The 16,830-nt window shown below is 47.9% G+C and overlaps 1 protein-coding gene across 1 annotated transcript in view; it reads right to left on the bottom strand.

Annotated features, from left to right (window-relative positions):
* The window catches only part of rims4 (regulating synaptic membrane exocytosis 4), a 46,172-nt gene extending 29,348 nt beyond the window's left edge, over positions 1-16,824 (bottom strand). The window contains exon 1 of the mRNA XM_078418906.1: positions 16,735-16,824. Coding sequence (XP_078275032.1) covers positions 16,735-16,762 — 28 coding nt within the window. The 5' untranslated portion in view covers positions 16,763-16,824. The remainder of the gene's footprint in view (positions 1-16,734) is intronic.
* Between the last annotated feature and the right edge of the window lie 6 nt (positions 16,825-16,830).

Raw genomic sequence — 16,830 nt, 5'->3', positions numbered from 1 at the left:
CCCCAATGCAACCTCAACCAATCAAATGCAAACCATACTGTTCCCAACCAATCAAGGGTAATCAAACTTGTCCCACCCCCCAATGCAACCACAACCAATCAAATGCAACCCCTGTCTGTTCCCAACCAGTCAAACCTGACCCACTCCTAACCAATCAGACCCATCCTGAGGCCAAGAGCCTTTAGCGTTCTGACTCCACCTCCAACAGTGACATCTACACCTCCTGTATTTATTCACAAAATGCTGGAGTAACTCAACAGGTCAGGCAGCATCTCAGGAGAGAAGGAATGGGTGACGTTTCGGGTCGAGACCCTTCTTCAGACTGATGTCAAGGGGGCGGGAAATAGGTGGAGACAGGAAGACAGTGGGAGATCTGGGAAGGGGGAGGGGAAGAGAGGGACAGAGGAACTATGTAAAGTTGGAGACGGGTTTTGACCCGAAACGTCACCCATTCCTTCTCTCCCGAGATGCTGCCTGACCTGCTGAGTTACTCCAGCATTTTGTGAATAAATACCTTCGATTTATACCAGCATCTGCAGTTATTTTCTTATACTACACCTCCTGTAGGTCTCGGTCCAGTGAGCACCTGGACAAGCGAGCACTGGGCCAGTTTATCACACTGTCCGTCCCCTGAAACCTGTTCCCAATGCAATTCATTGCATTCTGACTGACTGCAGACACTGGTGTCTTCCGTCCTGGTGTGGGGGTGCCAGATATAATGCCAGCCTGCCAGCTGGTGCCTGGAGCGTTGTGTGACCGAGTCTCCTCTCACCCAACCAGCTCCTGGGCAACTCAGTTAGGTCAATCACATCAGGACTCATTACATTTGTTCTCTGCCTCCGGGTGACAACATTGATCGACAAGAACAGCAAACAGGCCACAGTTCAATTTTTTACTTTAGTTTTTAGTTTAGTTTAGAGATACAGCATGGAAACAGGATGACATAGTAGTTGAGCAGCAGTGTTATAGGAGGGATCAGAGTTACAGAGAGATATAGGAGGTCCTTCCTTCCCCCTGCTGTGAGACTGCACAACCAGCACTGCTCCCAGCAGACGAGTCAACAATAACAGCTAAGAACACACAGAAAACTGATGACAATTTATGTATCTTTTATTTATAATGAATGATCTTTTGCTCTCTTGCTATCCACTTTGCTGCTGTAACACTGTAAATTTCCCCGGTGTGGGATGAATAAAGGAATATATTATTATTATTGTTATTGCTTCCTCACAGCGCCAGAGCGTCTGGTTCGATCCTGACAACGAGTGCTGTCTGTGCGGAGTTTGTACGTTCTCCCTGTGACCGCGTGGGTTTTATCCGGGTGCTCCGGTTTCCTCCCACACTCCAGACGTAAACGTTTGTAGGTTAATTGGCTTTGGTAAAAATTGTAAATTGTCCCGAGTGTGTAGGATAGTGCTAGTGTACAGAGTGATCGCTGGTCGGCGTGGACTCAGTGGACCAAAGGGCTTGTTTCCACACTGTGTCTCTAAAGAGTCTACCTCACCTTGCTTGTGCACATGACAATAAACTCAAATTGACTTGACCTTTATATCACATTATTATCACCCTATAAACTGAAACTTTCTGACCAACATTTGTCCATCATTAAAGAGATTATCAGACCGTTAGCTCATTGTTCTCTCTGGGATCTTGCTGTGCCTGCGCTACAAACAGTAGTTACATCTCAAGGCGCCTCATTAGCTGACATTGAAAAAAAACGCTGCAGAAACGCAAGTCTTGCTTTTCTACTGAAATAAATCATCGCAGTCAGAAACGCACTCCATTCATCCCCACCATCTGTAGTGTTCCTATTAATAAAAGGATTCCAATAGGAACATTTCTGCACACGTGCAGTTGAGGCTCACTATGCATCTTGCCCAACCTCACTGCTGAGAATCAGTAGTTCATAGCACATGGACCGGCACCTCAGATGCAGCCCAGAATATGGAGTCAACAGAGGAGCTCCAAACAAGCCTCTGCCAAGATTCACCTTGTCAATAATGCACCTTCTCCAACCTCATCCCCTGCATCTGGTGCTCCCGATGTGGCCTCCTTTACCTCAACAAGTCCAAGGACAGACGAGGCGACCGTTTCACTGAATACTTGCGTTCTGTCCGCCCAGGCCTGCTGAATCTCCCGGTTGCCAACTATTTTAACTCCCCTTCCCATTCCCACACAGGCCTCTCTGTCCTGGGCCTCCTGCATTCTCAGAGTGAGGCCACACACAAACAGGAGAAACAGCACCTCCTAACCCACTTGGGTAGTTTACAACCCAATGTTATGAAGGTTGAATTCTCCAATTTTTGATATGCCCCCCTTTACTCTTCCACTCTTCCCTGTACCCCAACCTGTGGATCCTATCCTATCCTTCCATCTTTCATCCTCCCTCTGACTTCACATTTCACTCCTCTTCTCTCTTCATCTTACACCCTTTGTCTCCTTTGCATTTCTAGCCTTTGTCAACCCATCTGCTAATCAAACCTCCTCCCTCACTTGTATCCACCTATCACTTGCTAGCTTTTCGCCCGCTCCCACCTCTCTTTTCCTGTTTTCTCCCCCCCCCCCCCCCCCCCTCCATCAATCTCAGAGTAGGGTTCCGATCTGAGACGTTGCCTTTCCATGTTCTCCAGGGATGGTGCCTGACTCGCTGAGTTACTCCAGCATTTTGGGTCTTTGTAGTCACTATATCCTTCCTTTCTCATGTACTTCATCAGCTTCCTCTGCAATGCTGAGCTATGGGAACCTGTCTAATCAGGAGATATGTAAAGAAATAGACCTATTCCCATCATATCCTAGATCTCGTGGCAGGGGTGTCCAAAATTAGAGGGTACAGGTTTAAGGTGAGAGGAAAGAGATCTAAATAGACCTGAGAGGTAGACAAAATGTGTAGGAAGGAACTGCAGATGCTGGTTTACATCAAAGAGCATCACAAAATGCTAAAGTAACTCAGTGGGTCAGGCAGCATCTCTGAAGAGAAAGAATAGGTGAGTTACATGTGAACTCGTCTCCAGCCATCTGAAGAAGGGTTCCGACCCGAATCGTCACCTATTCTTTTTCTCCACAGATGCTGCCCGACTTGCTGTGTTACACCAGCACATTGTGTCCTTCTGAGGGGTAGATTTCTCACGCAAAGAGTAGTTGGTAATTGGAATGAGCTGTCAGAAGAGGTGGTGGAGTCAGGAACAGTAACAATGTGTAAGAGACATATCGACAGCTACTTAAATGAGCAGGTGAAAGAGCGAGATGGAATTCATGCTGGCAAGTGGGATAGTATAGATGGGCAAGAGGTCAAAACAGATGCAGTGAGCTGAAGGGACTGTTTTTATGCTGTACAACTCTTTGACTCTACAAGAGAGAGCCTCTGAAATGAAAACCTTTCCATATATTTGGTGGTTTTTTCTTTGGAAATTTAGATTCATATTCAGATTAGTTTATGATCATATTAGTTTATGATCACATGCACCAGGGTGCAATGAAATTCCTGTTTGCATAAACTACAGAGTAAATAGTGTACATAAAGTAATGATAAATACAACAATAAATAAATAATGCAGAACAGCAGAATGGTGCAAAGATTGCAGTGGAATCTGAAGTTAAAAAAATACTAAAATACTGTGACAGAAGAAGCAAATGAGCTCGAGCCAAGAGTAACAGTTAAGAGTTAAGATCTATGTGACAGTACCTCTGGGGAGAGGATAGGAGAGAGGTGATTGGTTCAGGAGTCTGATAGCAGCAGGGAAGTAGCTTTCGACTTTAGAAATACAGCACAGATACAGGCCCTGCTACCCACCGAGTCCACGTCAATCAATGATCACCTTGTACACTAACACACTCCTACACACAAAGTACAATTTACAATTTTACCAAAGCCAATTAACCTACAAACCTGTACATCTGGGATGTGGGAGGAAACAGTAGCACCCGGAAATAATTCCCACATGGTCACAGGGAGAAAGGTACAAATTCCTTTCAGACAGCACCCAAAGTCCGGATTGAACCCAGGTCTGTGACGCTGTAAGGCTGAAACTTAGAAAGTGGTTCTTAAACCTGGATATCCAAGCTTTCAAGCTCCTGTACTTTCTCCCATAAGGTCAAAGAGAGAAAAGTGTATGGCCAGGGTGGCAGGTATCCTTGACAATACATCCTGCCTTCCTTCTTGGTTACTGTGTTGAGTCCTACTGTGGGATCCTCAGAGTAAAGTCATTGGCGGGAGACAGGGGGGAATTCCTTTTGCACTTTGTGCGTTGCCACCACCTGAACATGTTGCTCCAAAAGTGAAGACCCAGATTCCACTTGACTTGCCCAAGTCTCTGCCCAAGATCCCAAGAAATTGCAGAGTTGTAGATATAGCCCTGTCCATCACACACACCAGACTCCATCTACACTTCACACTGTCTCGGAAAAGCAGCCAACATAATCAAAGTCATTGTTTCGCCTCCCCTTTCCCATCCAGCAGAAGTTAGAGGATCTTGAAAGCGCACGCCACCAGACTCAGGAACAGCTTCTTCCCCTCTGTTATCAGGCTTCTAAACGATCCTTCCATAAGATAGGGTACGGTCCAATTCACCTCTACACCATTGCGGACATTGGACTTTGTCTCTGGAACTGATGCACTACAATGCTGAGAAGTATAGCAACGCAAGGCTGTTTCCTGTACCTTGATACATGTGACAATAATAAACCTAAACCTAGCCTATAACCCAACAGTATGAATATTGAACTCTTCAATTTCAAATGATACCTGCCACACCTTCTCTCTGTCCCATCCCTCCCCACCCCCACAGCCTAGTGCACATTCATATCTCCCACCATGTCCCAGCAACCCAGCTCCCTTCTCCTCCTCCTATGCTTATCCCCCATCCCAGAGTCTCCCACATCCCTCTCCTCTTTCCTCTCTCCCTGCCCTCATCCACCCATATTCCTACCTCCAGCTTTACATCTCACTCCTCTCCTCTCTTTATCTCTCACACACCCTTTTGTCTCCCTTTTATTTCTAGCTTGTGTCACCTTCTCCACCCATCTGCCAATTAACCCCCACTTGTATCCACCTATCACTCGCCAGAGATAGATACAATGTGCTGGAGTAACTCAGCGGGTCAGGCTGCATCTCTGGAGAAAAGAAGCAGGTGATGTTTTGGGTCGGGCCCCTTCTTCAGACTCACTAAACCATTCTTCACTTGCCAGACTGTCTTTGTCCTGCCCAAGAGGCGATACCCAAGTTACACTCTGCTTACTCCAGTTTTTGTACTTGCTTTCTTAATTTCAGATATTAATTTTAAAAATGCCACATTTACTGCAGTATCAGCAAATTTTGTCCTTGCAGTTCATTGTTAGATTAATCTATAATAAACAGAAACCCTGCAAACTGTAGTCTTGAACAGAGGCATTTTAATCAGCTACCTACCAAACTGCAGTGTTAAGCACTACTGTTGTGCACTGCTCAGTGATAACTTGTGCAATCTCAAACTACATTGAGACTGCTGATGTACAATGCCGATATATAACACAGGGCTGCACAGTGATGCACAGAACTGATGGAGGGTCTCCCACCTCAAACATTAACTGTTTCCCTCGCCACAGATGCTGCCTGACCAGCTGAGTGTTTCCAGCATTAAGTTTTTTTAATGCTAGATTTTCAGCATCTGACTAACCCTTTCCTTTGAGAAGGCAGGATAAATAATGACACTGTATTCTTCTGCACTAAGGCAGCCCCAGATTGTGATACGCCTGCCCCAGACAGCACTGCAGTCTATTCATTTAAAACAATACAATTACTAGATATTCCTTTCTTCAACAAATAAATAGTCCTGATGATCACCTGCATGTACCCACAGTGGCAATAAATAGTGACACGTAGTGTTGTGAGACAGTAAGTTGGAAAGGGTGCAGAAGAGATTCCCAAGGATGTTTGGAAAAAAAACTGCAGATGCTGGTTTAAATTGACGGTAGACACAAAATGCTGGAGTAACTCAGCGGGACAGGCAGCATCTCAGGACAGAAGGAATGGGTGACGTTTCGGGTCAGTCTGAAGAAGGGTCTCGACCTGAAACGTCACCCATTCCTTCTTTCCTGAGATGCTGCCTGACCTGCTGAGTTACTCCAGCATTTTGTGGCCACCTTCACCAGGATGTTACCTGGGCTTGTGGGCTTCAGTTATAGTGAGAAGTTGGATATGCTGGGACTTTTTTCTTTGGAGTGTAGGAGACTTGAGGGGTGATCTTATTGAGGTGTGCAAGATCATGAGGGACATGGGTAAAGTGAACACTCAGTCTTTTTACCCGGGGCAGAGGATTCTAAAACTTGAGGGCACAGGATGGTGAGAGGGGTGAGATTTAAGAGAGATCTCAGGGGAAACATTTATACTCAGAGAGTAGTCCATATCTGGGGCCAGCTGCCAGAGGAAACTATAGAAGCAGATACAATACGACTTTTAAAAGACATTCAGAGAAATGTAGAGATAGGACGGGTCTGGAGGTATATGGGCCAAATGCAGGCAAATGGTACGAGCCCAGAACACCAACTTGGTCGGCAGGGTCAAGGTGGGCCGAATGGCCTGTTTCTGTGTTGTGCAGCTCCGTACCTATATGACTCTCTGTCAAGCTTTATCATTGAAGTCTGCATATCTGTATTAATTATCATTGTCGTTTAGAGTACGTTGTTATATATCAGCACCAGATGCATTTCATGTATACACACTAGGTGGTGTATGTATGGTATGACTGTGAAGGCAGCGAAGGGATACGTGGGTTTGAAATATATATATAGAATTCCACATTGAATACTGTGTTAAAAATAACACATAACAGAGCGTTGAATTATGCAGTCAAAGGCAGAAACCAATGAAGAGCAGCACTGAATCATATGATTACACCTCACCGCAACACTGAACTGTGAGAGTGCGTCTCATTGCTTCTCTTGGGAGAGTTAGGAGTGTTTACACTACATGCTGTACTTCTCTTTACACTGCAGGTTATACTTGTGTGTGGCTCGATTACACATATGCGTAAGAAGGAACTGCAGATGCTGGTTTATACCAAAGATAGACACAAAATGCTGGAGTAATTCAGCAGGTCGGGCAGAACCTGGAGAACATGGATTGGTGATCTTTCAAGTCGGGACCTTTTGTCAGAATTCTCCTGGACCTTAAACAGTGAAGCAGTGGGCACTGGCCTGAGGCTGTGGCTAAAGGTTTTGGGTATATGGCTACTCGATAACCAGCCGTTCAAAGGCAGCATCAGTAAAGGGGTAGCACAGTGGCGCAGCGGTAGAGTTGCTGCCATACAGCACCAGAGACCTGGGTTCGATCCTGACTACGGGTCCTGTCTACGGAGTTTATACATTCTCCCTGTGACCACATGGGTTTTCTTCGGGTGCCCCCGTTTCTTCCCACACTCTTTGTAGGTTAATTGTCCTTGGTTAAAAAAAAGTTGCGAATGATCTCTAGTGTAGGGTGGTGCTGGTGTACGCGGTGATTGCTGGTCGTTGTGCACTCGGTCTAAAGTCTAAAGTCTAAACTACTGCAGCTTTCTCCCCCAACCCCAATCAATCCACTTCAGCCACGGACAGCAAACTGGCCTGAATGTACAAATGTTGGCACAGCTCCAACACTTTCATCTTGTGACGTCAGTGGGCTTTAGCTGCACTAGAGTGCCCTCACATTCAGTGGCTGCCTTTAAAACACATCAGAAGCCCCAGTGGATCAGACCCAGTTAAAACACATCGTGCTGCCAATATCCAGTCCCACTCAATAATTTGCCCTAACAGCCTCACACTCTGGCAGATAAACTGAAGCGATCGCTCGGTGAGGCAACCAACCGTATGATGTGCGGTCCTTTGTCAGCGTAACCCAACGGGGGAAGAAAGACATGCGTTGGTAATATCTCCCCCATTACTGGATGTCCCCAAGGGTTGACGTGGGCTTATGATCGGGTGTAACTGCTCTGATGTAGGAAACACGTATTCCAATGGAAAATGGAGAACACTATCCCCTCCTAACTACCGTCACCCGGAGATGATATGTTGAGATTCATCTCCACCAAAGGACAGTCAGCCATGATGAAAGTCTCCTCCACCTTCAATATACCAGTGCAGCATTTGGTCAATGGGGGAAACAGATGTTTGCGGCTCAAGACATCACACCTGGCCCAAACCCCATGGTCTGGTAGGCAGTAGTGACCTTCTGGGCACTGCCTACAGAGCACTGGAGTGGAACCACCAGTGCTGTCTCTGCAAATCCCTCCAAATGGGGCGGCACAATGGTGCAGCAGTAAGGCTGCTGTCTTACAGTGGCAGAGACTCAGGTTCGATCCTGGCTAAGGATGCTGTCTGTGTGGAGTTTGTACGTTCTCCCTGTGACTATAGGTTTTCCCTGGGTTCTCCGGTTTCCTCCCACACACCAAAGATGTACAGATTTGTATAGAAACATAGAAAATAGGTGCAGGAGTAGGCCATTCGGCCCTTCGAATGATAATTTGCTTTGGTAACAATTGTAAAATGCCCCTAGTGTGTAGTGTGTGCTAGTGTAAAGGGGATCGCTGGTCGAGGTGGACTCGGTGAGACAAAGAGCCCATTTCCACGTGTACTCTAAACGAAACCAAACTAAATTCACTAAACAAACCAACAACAATGTCCTCTTGCTGACCAACGTACACAGGACCAAAGTTTAGATGATGCAGTTAACTTCCACTGGCAATTCCAATGCCAGGTACCTAAAACAGGCTCACTATCCCGACCTCAGACACACAAGGAGGTTACCAGATGTACAGACAGAAGATTCAAGTATGTCCTCAAAGTCTCCTTGAAAAATTGCAACATCCTCACCACAATTAAGCTGGAAAGGGTGCAGAGAAGATTTGTGAGGATGTTGCCTGGATTCAAGGGGTGGAGATGAAGGAAGAGTTTGAGAAGCTGAGGACTTTATTCCCTGGAGCTCTCGAGACCGAGGGGTGCATAAAATCACGAGAGCCATAGATAGGATGAATGCAGATAGTTTTTGAGAACTGGAGGACATAGGTTTAAGGTGAGAGCAGAAAGATTTAATGCCCTATTCACAAAATGCTGGAGTAACTCAGCAGGTCGGGCAGCATCTCGGGAGAGAAGGAATGGGTGACGTTTCGGGTCGAGACCCTTCTTCAGACTGATGCCCGAGGGGCAACCTTTTCCTCACAGAGGGTGGTGAGTATTTGGAAGAGCTGCCTGCCAGATGAGGTCATTGAGGCAGGTCCTATAACAACATTTAAAATACATTTGTTCAGGTACATGGATAGAAACGATTTAGAGGGATATGGGTCAAATGCAGGGAAATGGGATTAGCTTAGATGTTTATTTTAGAACATTAGTATATTGGGGTGGCACAGTGGTGCAGCGGTAGAGTTGTGGCCTTACAGTGCCAGAGACCCGGGTCCAATCCTGACTAAGGGGGCTGTCTATGTGGAGTTTGTACATTCTCCCTGTGACCACATGGGTTTTTCTTTGAGTGTTCTGGTTTCACCCCCACACTCCAAAGACGTACAGATTTGTAGTTAATTGGCTTGGTATAAAATGCAAATCGTCCCTAGTGGTAAGGATAGTGTTAGTGTATGGGATGATCGCTGGAAGGCACGGACTCGGTGGGCTGAAGGACCTGTTTCCATGCTGTATCTCTCTAAAGAGCAATGCAGTGCAGGAGCAGGCCCATCGGCCTACGACGTCTGTGCCGATTAGGGTTAAACTAATCTCCCCTGCCTGCACGTGATCCATATCCCTCCATTCCCTGCATATACATGTGCCTATCTAAATGTCTCTGAAACACCACTATCGTTTCTGTCTCCACCACCAACCCAGGCATCGCTGCAGCTCCAGAGTCAATAGGTCTGGTATTGGCCACATCCACTGCTCTAGAACAATGGAACTGGAGTGGAAGTAAGTTACTGTGGACCCTGACAGACCACCTGAGAGGAGTGGGCGACACAACAGATGATCTGTACAGCAAAGACTTTCACAAACAGCAATGTGACCATCAGGTTTAATGAGTTGGACGACAGATGAATATCGACTAGCAAGGAACCCTAATTCAGCACAGTGCCTCAGGGTCTCTTCATTTTAGCTTAGTTTAGTGATACAGCTGGGAAATAGGCCCTACAGCCCACCAAGTCCACTCCACCATCAATCACCCGTTCACACTAGTTCAGTTATCCCATTTTCTCATCCACTCCCTACATACTCTGTAAATTGCCCCTAGTATGCAGTGGGGTAACTAGTGTGAACAGAGTAATCAATGGTCGGCATGGACTCGGTGGCCGAAGGATCTGTTTCTCTGCTGTATCACTAAACTAAACAAAACAAAGCACTAGGGGCAAATTACAGAGGGGCAATTAACCTACAAACCCACACGCCTTTGGGATGTGAGAGGAGATTGGAGCATCCGGAGGAAACCCACGCAGTCACTGGTAGAACATGCAAACTCTGCATAGACAGCAGTAAGATCAGGATCGAACCCGGGTTCCTGGTGCTGGGAGGCAGCAACTCTACTCACTGCTCCACTGTGCCACCGCCTTCTGACAGACAATGTCTCTGGTAAACCCAGGCCGCCTCCGCACCCGTCAGCCTTAAACTATGTGCTCATGCTCTGCAGAAGGCTTCAATCCAGTACCAAGCGTGAACCCACTGAACCCCAGCTGTCATAGAACAGAACAGTCCAGCACAGGGACAGGCCCTTCGGCCCACAATGTCTATACCGAACATGATGCCAAGAACAACTTTTATCTTCCTGCACATAATCCATATTCCTCTATTCCTGCGTATCCATGTGCCTATTCACAACTCCCTTGCTACCCTGGCAGCACGTTCCAGGCACACACCCCCTGTGTAAAACAGCTTGCCCTGCACATTTCCTTTAAACTGCCTCTCTCACCTTAAAGTATGGCCTCTAATACATATTTTTTGCATCCAGGGTAAAATTTTCTACCCTCGCTATGCCTCTCATAATTTTATATTCTTCTGCCTGGTCTTCCTGCAAACTCCGGCATGCAGACTGAGCTGCCGAAGCAGAGGGGTACGATGCACCAAGTCTGCACAGAATGGGCGAGAATACATTTTCCTTCCTGAGCTGTCATCTGTCACCTTGACAAGAGCCACAAATATATCCTTACTGGGCCAGTCCCTGCCTGGCCACAGGAGACTTGCAGGCTTAGCTACCATGCTCCACATTGCTTCATCACACAGCTCCAAGCTTACAGCTGTCCGATCAAACACCTCTTTCCGATAATTCACTTTCTTCCTGGTTTCTGATTACAGGTGGAAGGGATATCACAGGTGATCGTGTCCAGAGCAATTGGCCATGAATGTTTCTGCAAAGCTCAAAGGAGATGTACGGGCAAGATATTTTCCACACAGAGGGTGGTGAGTGGTGCAGCGGTACAGTTGCTGCCTCACAACGGCAGAGACCCAGGTTTGATCCTGACCATGGGTGCAGTCTGTATGGAGTTTTTATGTTATCCCTGTGACCTCGTTGTTTTTTTTCCGGGTGCTCTGGGTTCCTCCCACACACCAAAGACATGCAGGTTTGAAGGTTAATTGGCTTTGGTAAATTGTAAACTAGTGCATGTAGGTTAGTATACGAGGTGATCGCTGGTCGGCCTGGACTTGGTGGGAGGAGGAGGTCCAGAAGCAGCAGGTACAGAAGCCTGAAGTCCCACACCACCAGGTTCTTGAACCGACCCACACAGCCCTAAGCAACGGAACACCATGAACCTCTTACACTACCATGGGCATAACCTAAATCTAAAAGGGTATTAATCAGAAATTGGAAGACATTGACTAGTTAATTTATGACTACCATAATGAGAAATTAAATTTAACCATTTCATCTACTTTTATATTTCCAATCTGGGAGACCACGAATAATATGAAATTATGAATGAACACACCCTGTGGAAGATTGGTACAGGGGTAGGTTTAGATTTAGCTTCATTATTGTCAAGGTGTACTGAGGCACAGTAAAAAGCTTTGTTTTGCAAGCTATCCAAACAGATCAGATAATACTTTTCGTAACTACAATCAAGACAAACTGCAGTACAATAGGTAGAGCAAAGGGGAAGATCCAGAGTGCAAAATATAGTTCTCAGTGGTGTGGCACATCAGTTCCAGAGACAAATCCCAATGTCCACAATGGAGCAGAGGTGGATTAGCTTATGGAAGGACTGTTGAGTACGAAGCAGCCAATAGATGGACCGAGATACAGTGAAAAAGATTTGTTTTGTGTGCTACACCAGCAAAACATACCTCACACCAGTACAGCAGGAAGTGCAGAAGGGAAACTAAACAGAGCGCAGAATATTGTGTTATCGCTACAGAGAAAGTGCAAGGGTCACAATGAGGTAGATTGGAAGATCAGGAATGATGTACTCTGCTTATGAATAGCAACACTGTAAAACCATTCATTAAAGTTTCACAGTGGCACAGCAGGTAGAGCTGCTGCCTCACAACGCCAGAGACCCAGTTTCAATCCTGACCGCAGAAACTGTCTGTGTGGAGTTTGCACGTTCTCCCTGTGAGCATGGGTTTCCTCTGGCTTCCCTGACTTCCTCCCACATACAAAAGACATGCCGGTTTGTGGTTTAATTTGCACTCTGTAAATTGCCCCTAGTGTGTGGGGAGTGGATGAGAAAGTGAGATAAAATTGAACTAGTGATCAATGGTCGATGTGGACTTGGTGGGTCGAAGGGCCTGTCTCCATGCTGTATCTTTCTATTATTCAATTGAATCAAAGGTTCCTTGTGTAGGAAGGAACTGCAGATTTACACCAAAGAAAGACACTAAAATACCGTAGTAACAGCGGGACAGGCAGCATCTCTGGACAGAAGAAATGGGTGACATTTCAGGACAAAAACCTTCTTCTGAAGAAGGGTCTCAACCCGAAACATCACCCATTCCTTCTATCCAGAGATACTGCCTGAACCGCTGAGTTACTCCAGCGTTTTGTGTCTATCAAAAGGTTTCCTTGACTTGGTATTTCAGAGGGGACATTCATGATTCTGCTGCAGATTACATTCAGATCAAGAACTACCCCTCACTTTGGCATTCCAGGTAAAATCGTTTCTTCAATGAATGCATCACACAGGATGAAATGAAATCCTCACCAAATTTCCAACCTTGTACAACTCATGTGTTTCCAAAGCATCTGTTGACTCACTGCACAGGAGCTGGCTGTTCAGCCCATCATTGCCATGCCAGCTCTCCTACTGGACCCACTCACCAGTTCCCATGTCCAAGCATCGATCTCATGGACCCCACTAGTCACCACCCGAGTTGGATCAATTTACCTCCACTTGCTTACTGTACAGTGACCAACTTTCAATCCCCATCAGTGTATTGATGAGCCAAACTCAATGTGCTCCAACTCTGCTGATCAATCTCCTGTGTTGGACCATACACCACAATCCCTGAAAAAAGGTCCCAAACCAAAACGTTGCCTCTCCATGTTCTCCACTGATGCTGCTTCACCTGCTGAGTTACTCCAGCACTTTGTGTCTTTTTTTGTAATCCAACATCTGCACTTCCTTGTGACTCCCTCCCCAGATGCTGCCTGGCATGCTAAGATCATCCAGAACTTTGTGTTTTGCTTAAGATTCCAGCATCTGCACTTCCTTGTGTCTTCACAATCTTTTGGTCCCTCCTTATCTATTCTACTAAATTCATAATTTCATGTCATAGGAGCAGAATTTGGTCATTTGGCCCATCGAGTTGACACCACCATTCAATCATGGCTGATCTATCTTTCCCTCTTTACCCCATTCTCCTGCCTTCTCCCCATAACCCATGGCACCATTACCAATCAAGTACCTGTCAATTTCCACCTTAAAAATACCCAGTGACTTGGCCTCCACAGCCATCTCTGGCAATGAATTCCAGATTCATCACCACTAGAACTCCGGTAGATTAGTCAAACATGAATAAATCTTCATAAATCCAAGCTGACTCTGCTGAATCCTATTTTTATTCAAGGTATTTATTATTAAATTTTCAATACATATCTTGAAAAGCCAGCATTTACCTACAACTAAAGTAAGGATGACAGATCAATAGCTGTCTATTTTCTCTCTCCCTCCAGTCTTAAACAACAGGATTATGTTTGCCACCCTCCAATTCAAAATTGGTGGCAGTTTATTATTGTCACAGTGAAACGCTTTTTTGTGTGCTATACTGTCAAATCAAATCAAACCATTCCATGCATAAGTAGAATCAAGCCACACACAGACACAACAGGTAGTGCAAACACAAAGAGAAAAATACCAGTGTGCAGAAAATAACTTTAGTTCCGAGATACAATGTGGAAACAAGCCCTTTGGACCACTGAGTCCTCACTAACCGATGATCGCCCATTCACACTAGTTCCATCCGACACACCAGGGACAATTTACAGAACCCAATTAACCTGTAAGATGCCTGGCGTTGGAGTGTGGGAGGAAACTGGAGCACCCGGAGAAAACCCACGTGGTCACAGGGAGTATGTACAAACTCACCAAGTCACCCTGCTCCTTTCCCATTCTTTGAATACTCAATTCCCATCCCCAATAACTCAATTTCCCCTTTATCCCCCCTCTTCCCGTCCCCCTCCCCTTCCACCCACATCCGTCCCTCCTCTGTACACCACACCTCCTCTTTGCTCCTTATCTGACAGCCTTTTATCTTCTCACCTCCAGCTTTTGTCACCTACTCCACCTACCCATTCACTTGAGTGGTGGTGGGGGGGGGGGGGGGGGGGCCTGACAGAGAGAGGGGTTGTGACCGAGAGGGAGGCGATGACAGATAGGTGTTGACACGGTGGACAGCGAGGGGCCGAGAGGGAGAGAGATGTGAGACATCCACAGAACTCCGGGACGCGGGAAAGATTTCACTGGACTAGACCCCCGGGATAACTTTAACAATCCTGGGCAGTTTCCAGGACAGGTGAGTGAGTGAGTGAGTGAGTGAGTGAGTGAGTGAGTGAGTGAGTGAGTGAGTGAGTGAGTGAGAGAGAGAGAGAGAGAGAGAGAGAGAGAGAGAGAGAGAGAGAGAGAGAGAGAGAGAGAGAGAGAGAGAGAGAGAGAGAGAGAGAGAGAGAGAGAGAGAGAGAGAGAGAGAGAGAGAGAGAGAGAGAGAGAGAGAGAGAGAGAGAGAGAGGGAGAGAGAGAGAGAGAGAGAGAGAGAGAGAGAGAGAGAGGGCAGTCAGGCAGAGGGAGACGGAGTGTGAGAGAGAGAGACAGACGGAGGGAGGGAGGCAGAGAGAGAAATACAGTGACAGGGAGAGCAGCCTTCGAGAACCACACAGATCCCCACCCCACCCACCCCACCACCAGTAACCCGCCACACGGTCAGATTTGGCCTGTAAACCAATTCTACAATTCACTTCAAAACCAAGGTGCTGAGTAACTCAGCGGGTCAGGCAGCATCTATGGAGGGAATTGTCAGGTGACCTTTCGGACCCGGACCCTTCTTCGGACGCCCGCCTGCCCATCCCTCCACAGATGCTGCCTGACCCGCTGAGTTACTCCAGCACTTTGTGTTTTGCTCAAGATCCCAGCACCTGCAGTTCTCCATTGCACTCCATTCTCTCCCCTTGCCTCTCGCCGGAGAGCTTCTCCGGCTCGCAATCCTTTCTCCTGCTCGCTCAATGACATTTCCACAGTCACCATACCATCCTCCTCCCCATGCTGCCCCCCCCCCCCGGAGAGACCATCTCTCTCCCCCCTCTCTCTCTGTCCTTGTCACTCGGAGACCCCGCTGTCATCGCTCGCCGTTCACTTTCACTCAATCTCTCCCCGCCCGCCCATCCGATCACTCGCTCTAGCGCTTCACCAACGCTCACTCCCCCCCTCCCACCCCCCACCCTTTCCTCGCTCCCGCATCCCACAGACAGACCCCCCTCCCGCTCTCTCCTCATGGACCACATTCCCTTCCTCCCTCTCTCTTTGACACTCTGCGTCCGTCGGAAACTCTCTAGCTCACACCCATTCCCTTCCTCTCTCTCCTCCCTCCTCAGCCACACTATCTCCCCCTCCCTCCTTGCTTATCCCCACTGATTCCCTCTCCCTCTGCCACACACTCTCCATCTCCCCACTGACACATTCTTCCTCCCTCCCTCCCTCCCTCCCTCTGACAGTTCTCTCCTTCCCTCCCTTTCTCTAATTCTTTCTCACCTTCCCTCTATTCCACTCTCTCCAATCTGACACTCCCTCCCTTTCTCGCCTGTTACTTTCCCTCCATCTCTAGCTCGCAGCTGTCTGATTCTGCCCCCCCCCCCCCCGCTCCCCATTGACCCCCCACTCACACTGTGTTCCCGACCTCCGCGCAGTTTCTCTTTCTCCCTCTCAACCCTTGCTCACTCCCACCCCCCCAACCCCCACCCTTTCCCTCGCCCCTACCCCGGGGGTCGTTCACGTCCCCCTCTCTCCTCTCCTCTCCCTCTCTCCCTTCTCTCCCTGCCCTCCCCTCCCCTCCCTCTCGCCCCTCCCCTCCCCTCTCCCTCTCCCCTCTCTCTCCCCTCCCCCTCCCCTCTCCCCCTCCCCTCTCCCCCTCCCCCCTCCCCTCTCCCCCTCCCCCTCCCCTCTCCCCTCTCCCCTCTCCCCCTCCCCTCTCCCCTCTCCCCTCTCCCCTCTCCCCCTCCCCTCCCCCCCTCCCCTCTCCCCTCTCCCCTCTCCCCCTCCCCTCTCCCCCTCCCCTCCCCTCTCGCCCTCCTCCCCTCTCCCCCTCCCTCTCCCCCTCCCCTCCACTCACCGGCATCGTCCTCGTCGAACGAGTTCATACAGGGGAAGTAGATGGCGAGCGCTTCGAAGGAGGCGGACAGGCTGATGCGGCTCTGTGAGCGCTGGA

The sequence above is a fragment of the Rhinoraja longicauda genome, chromosome 22, assembly GCF_053455715.1.
Source record: "Rhinoraja longicauda isolate Sanriku21f chromosome 22, sRhiLon1.1, whole genome shotgun sequence".
NCBI classification, from domain to species: domain Eukaryota; kingdom Metazoa; phylum Chordata; class Chondrichthyes; order Rajiformes; family Arhynchobatidae; genus Rhinoraja; species Rhinoraja longicauda.
Note: the sequence above shows the minus strand (reverse complement) of the source record. Positions and strands in the feature narration are given on the sequence as shown.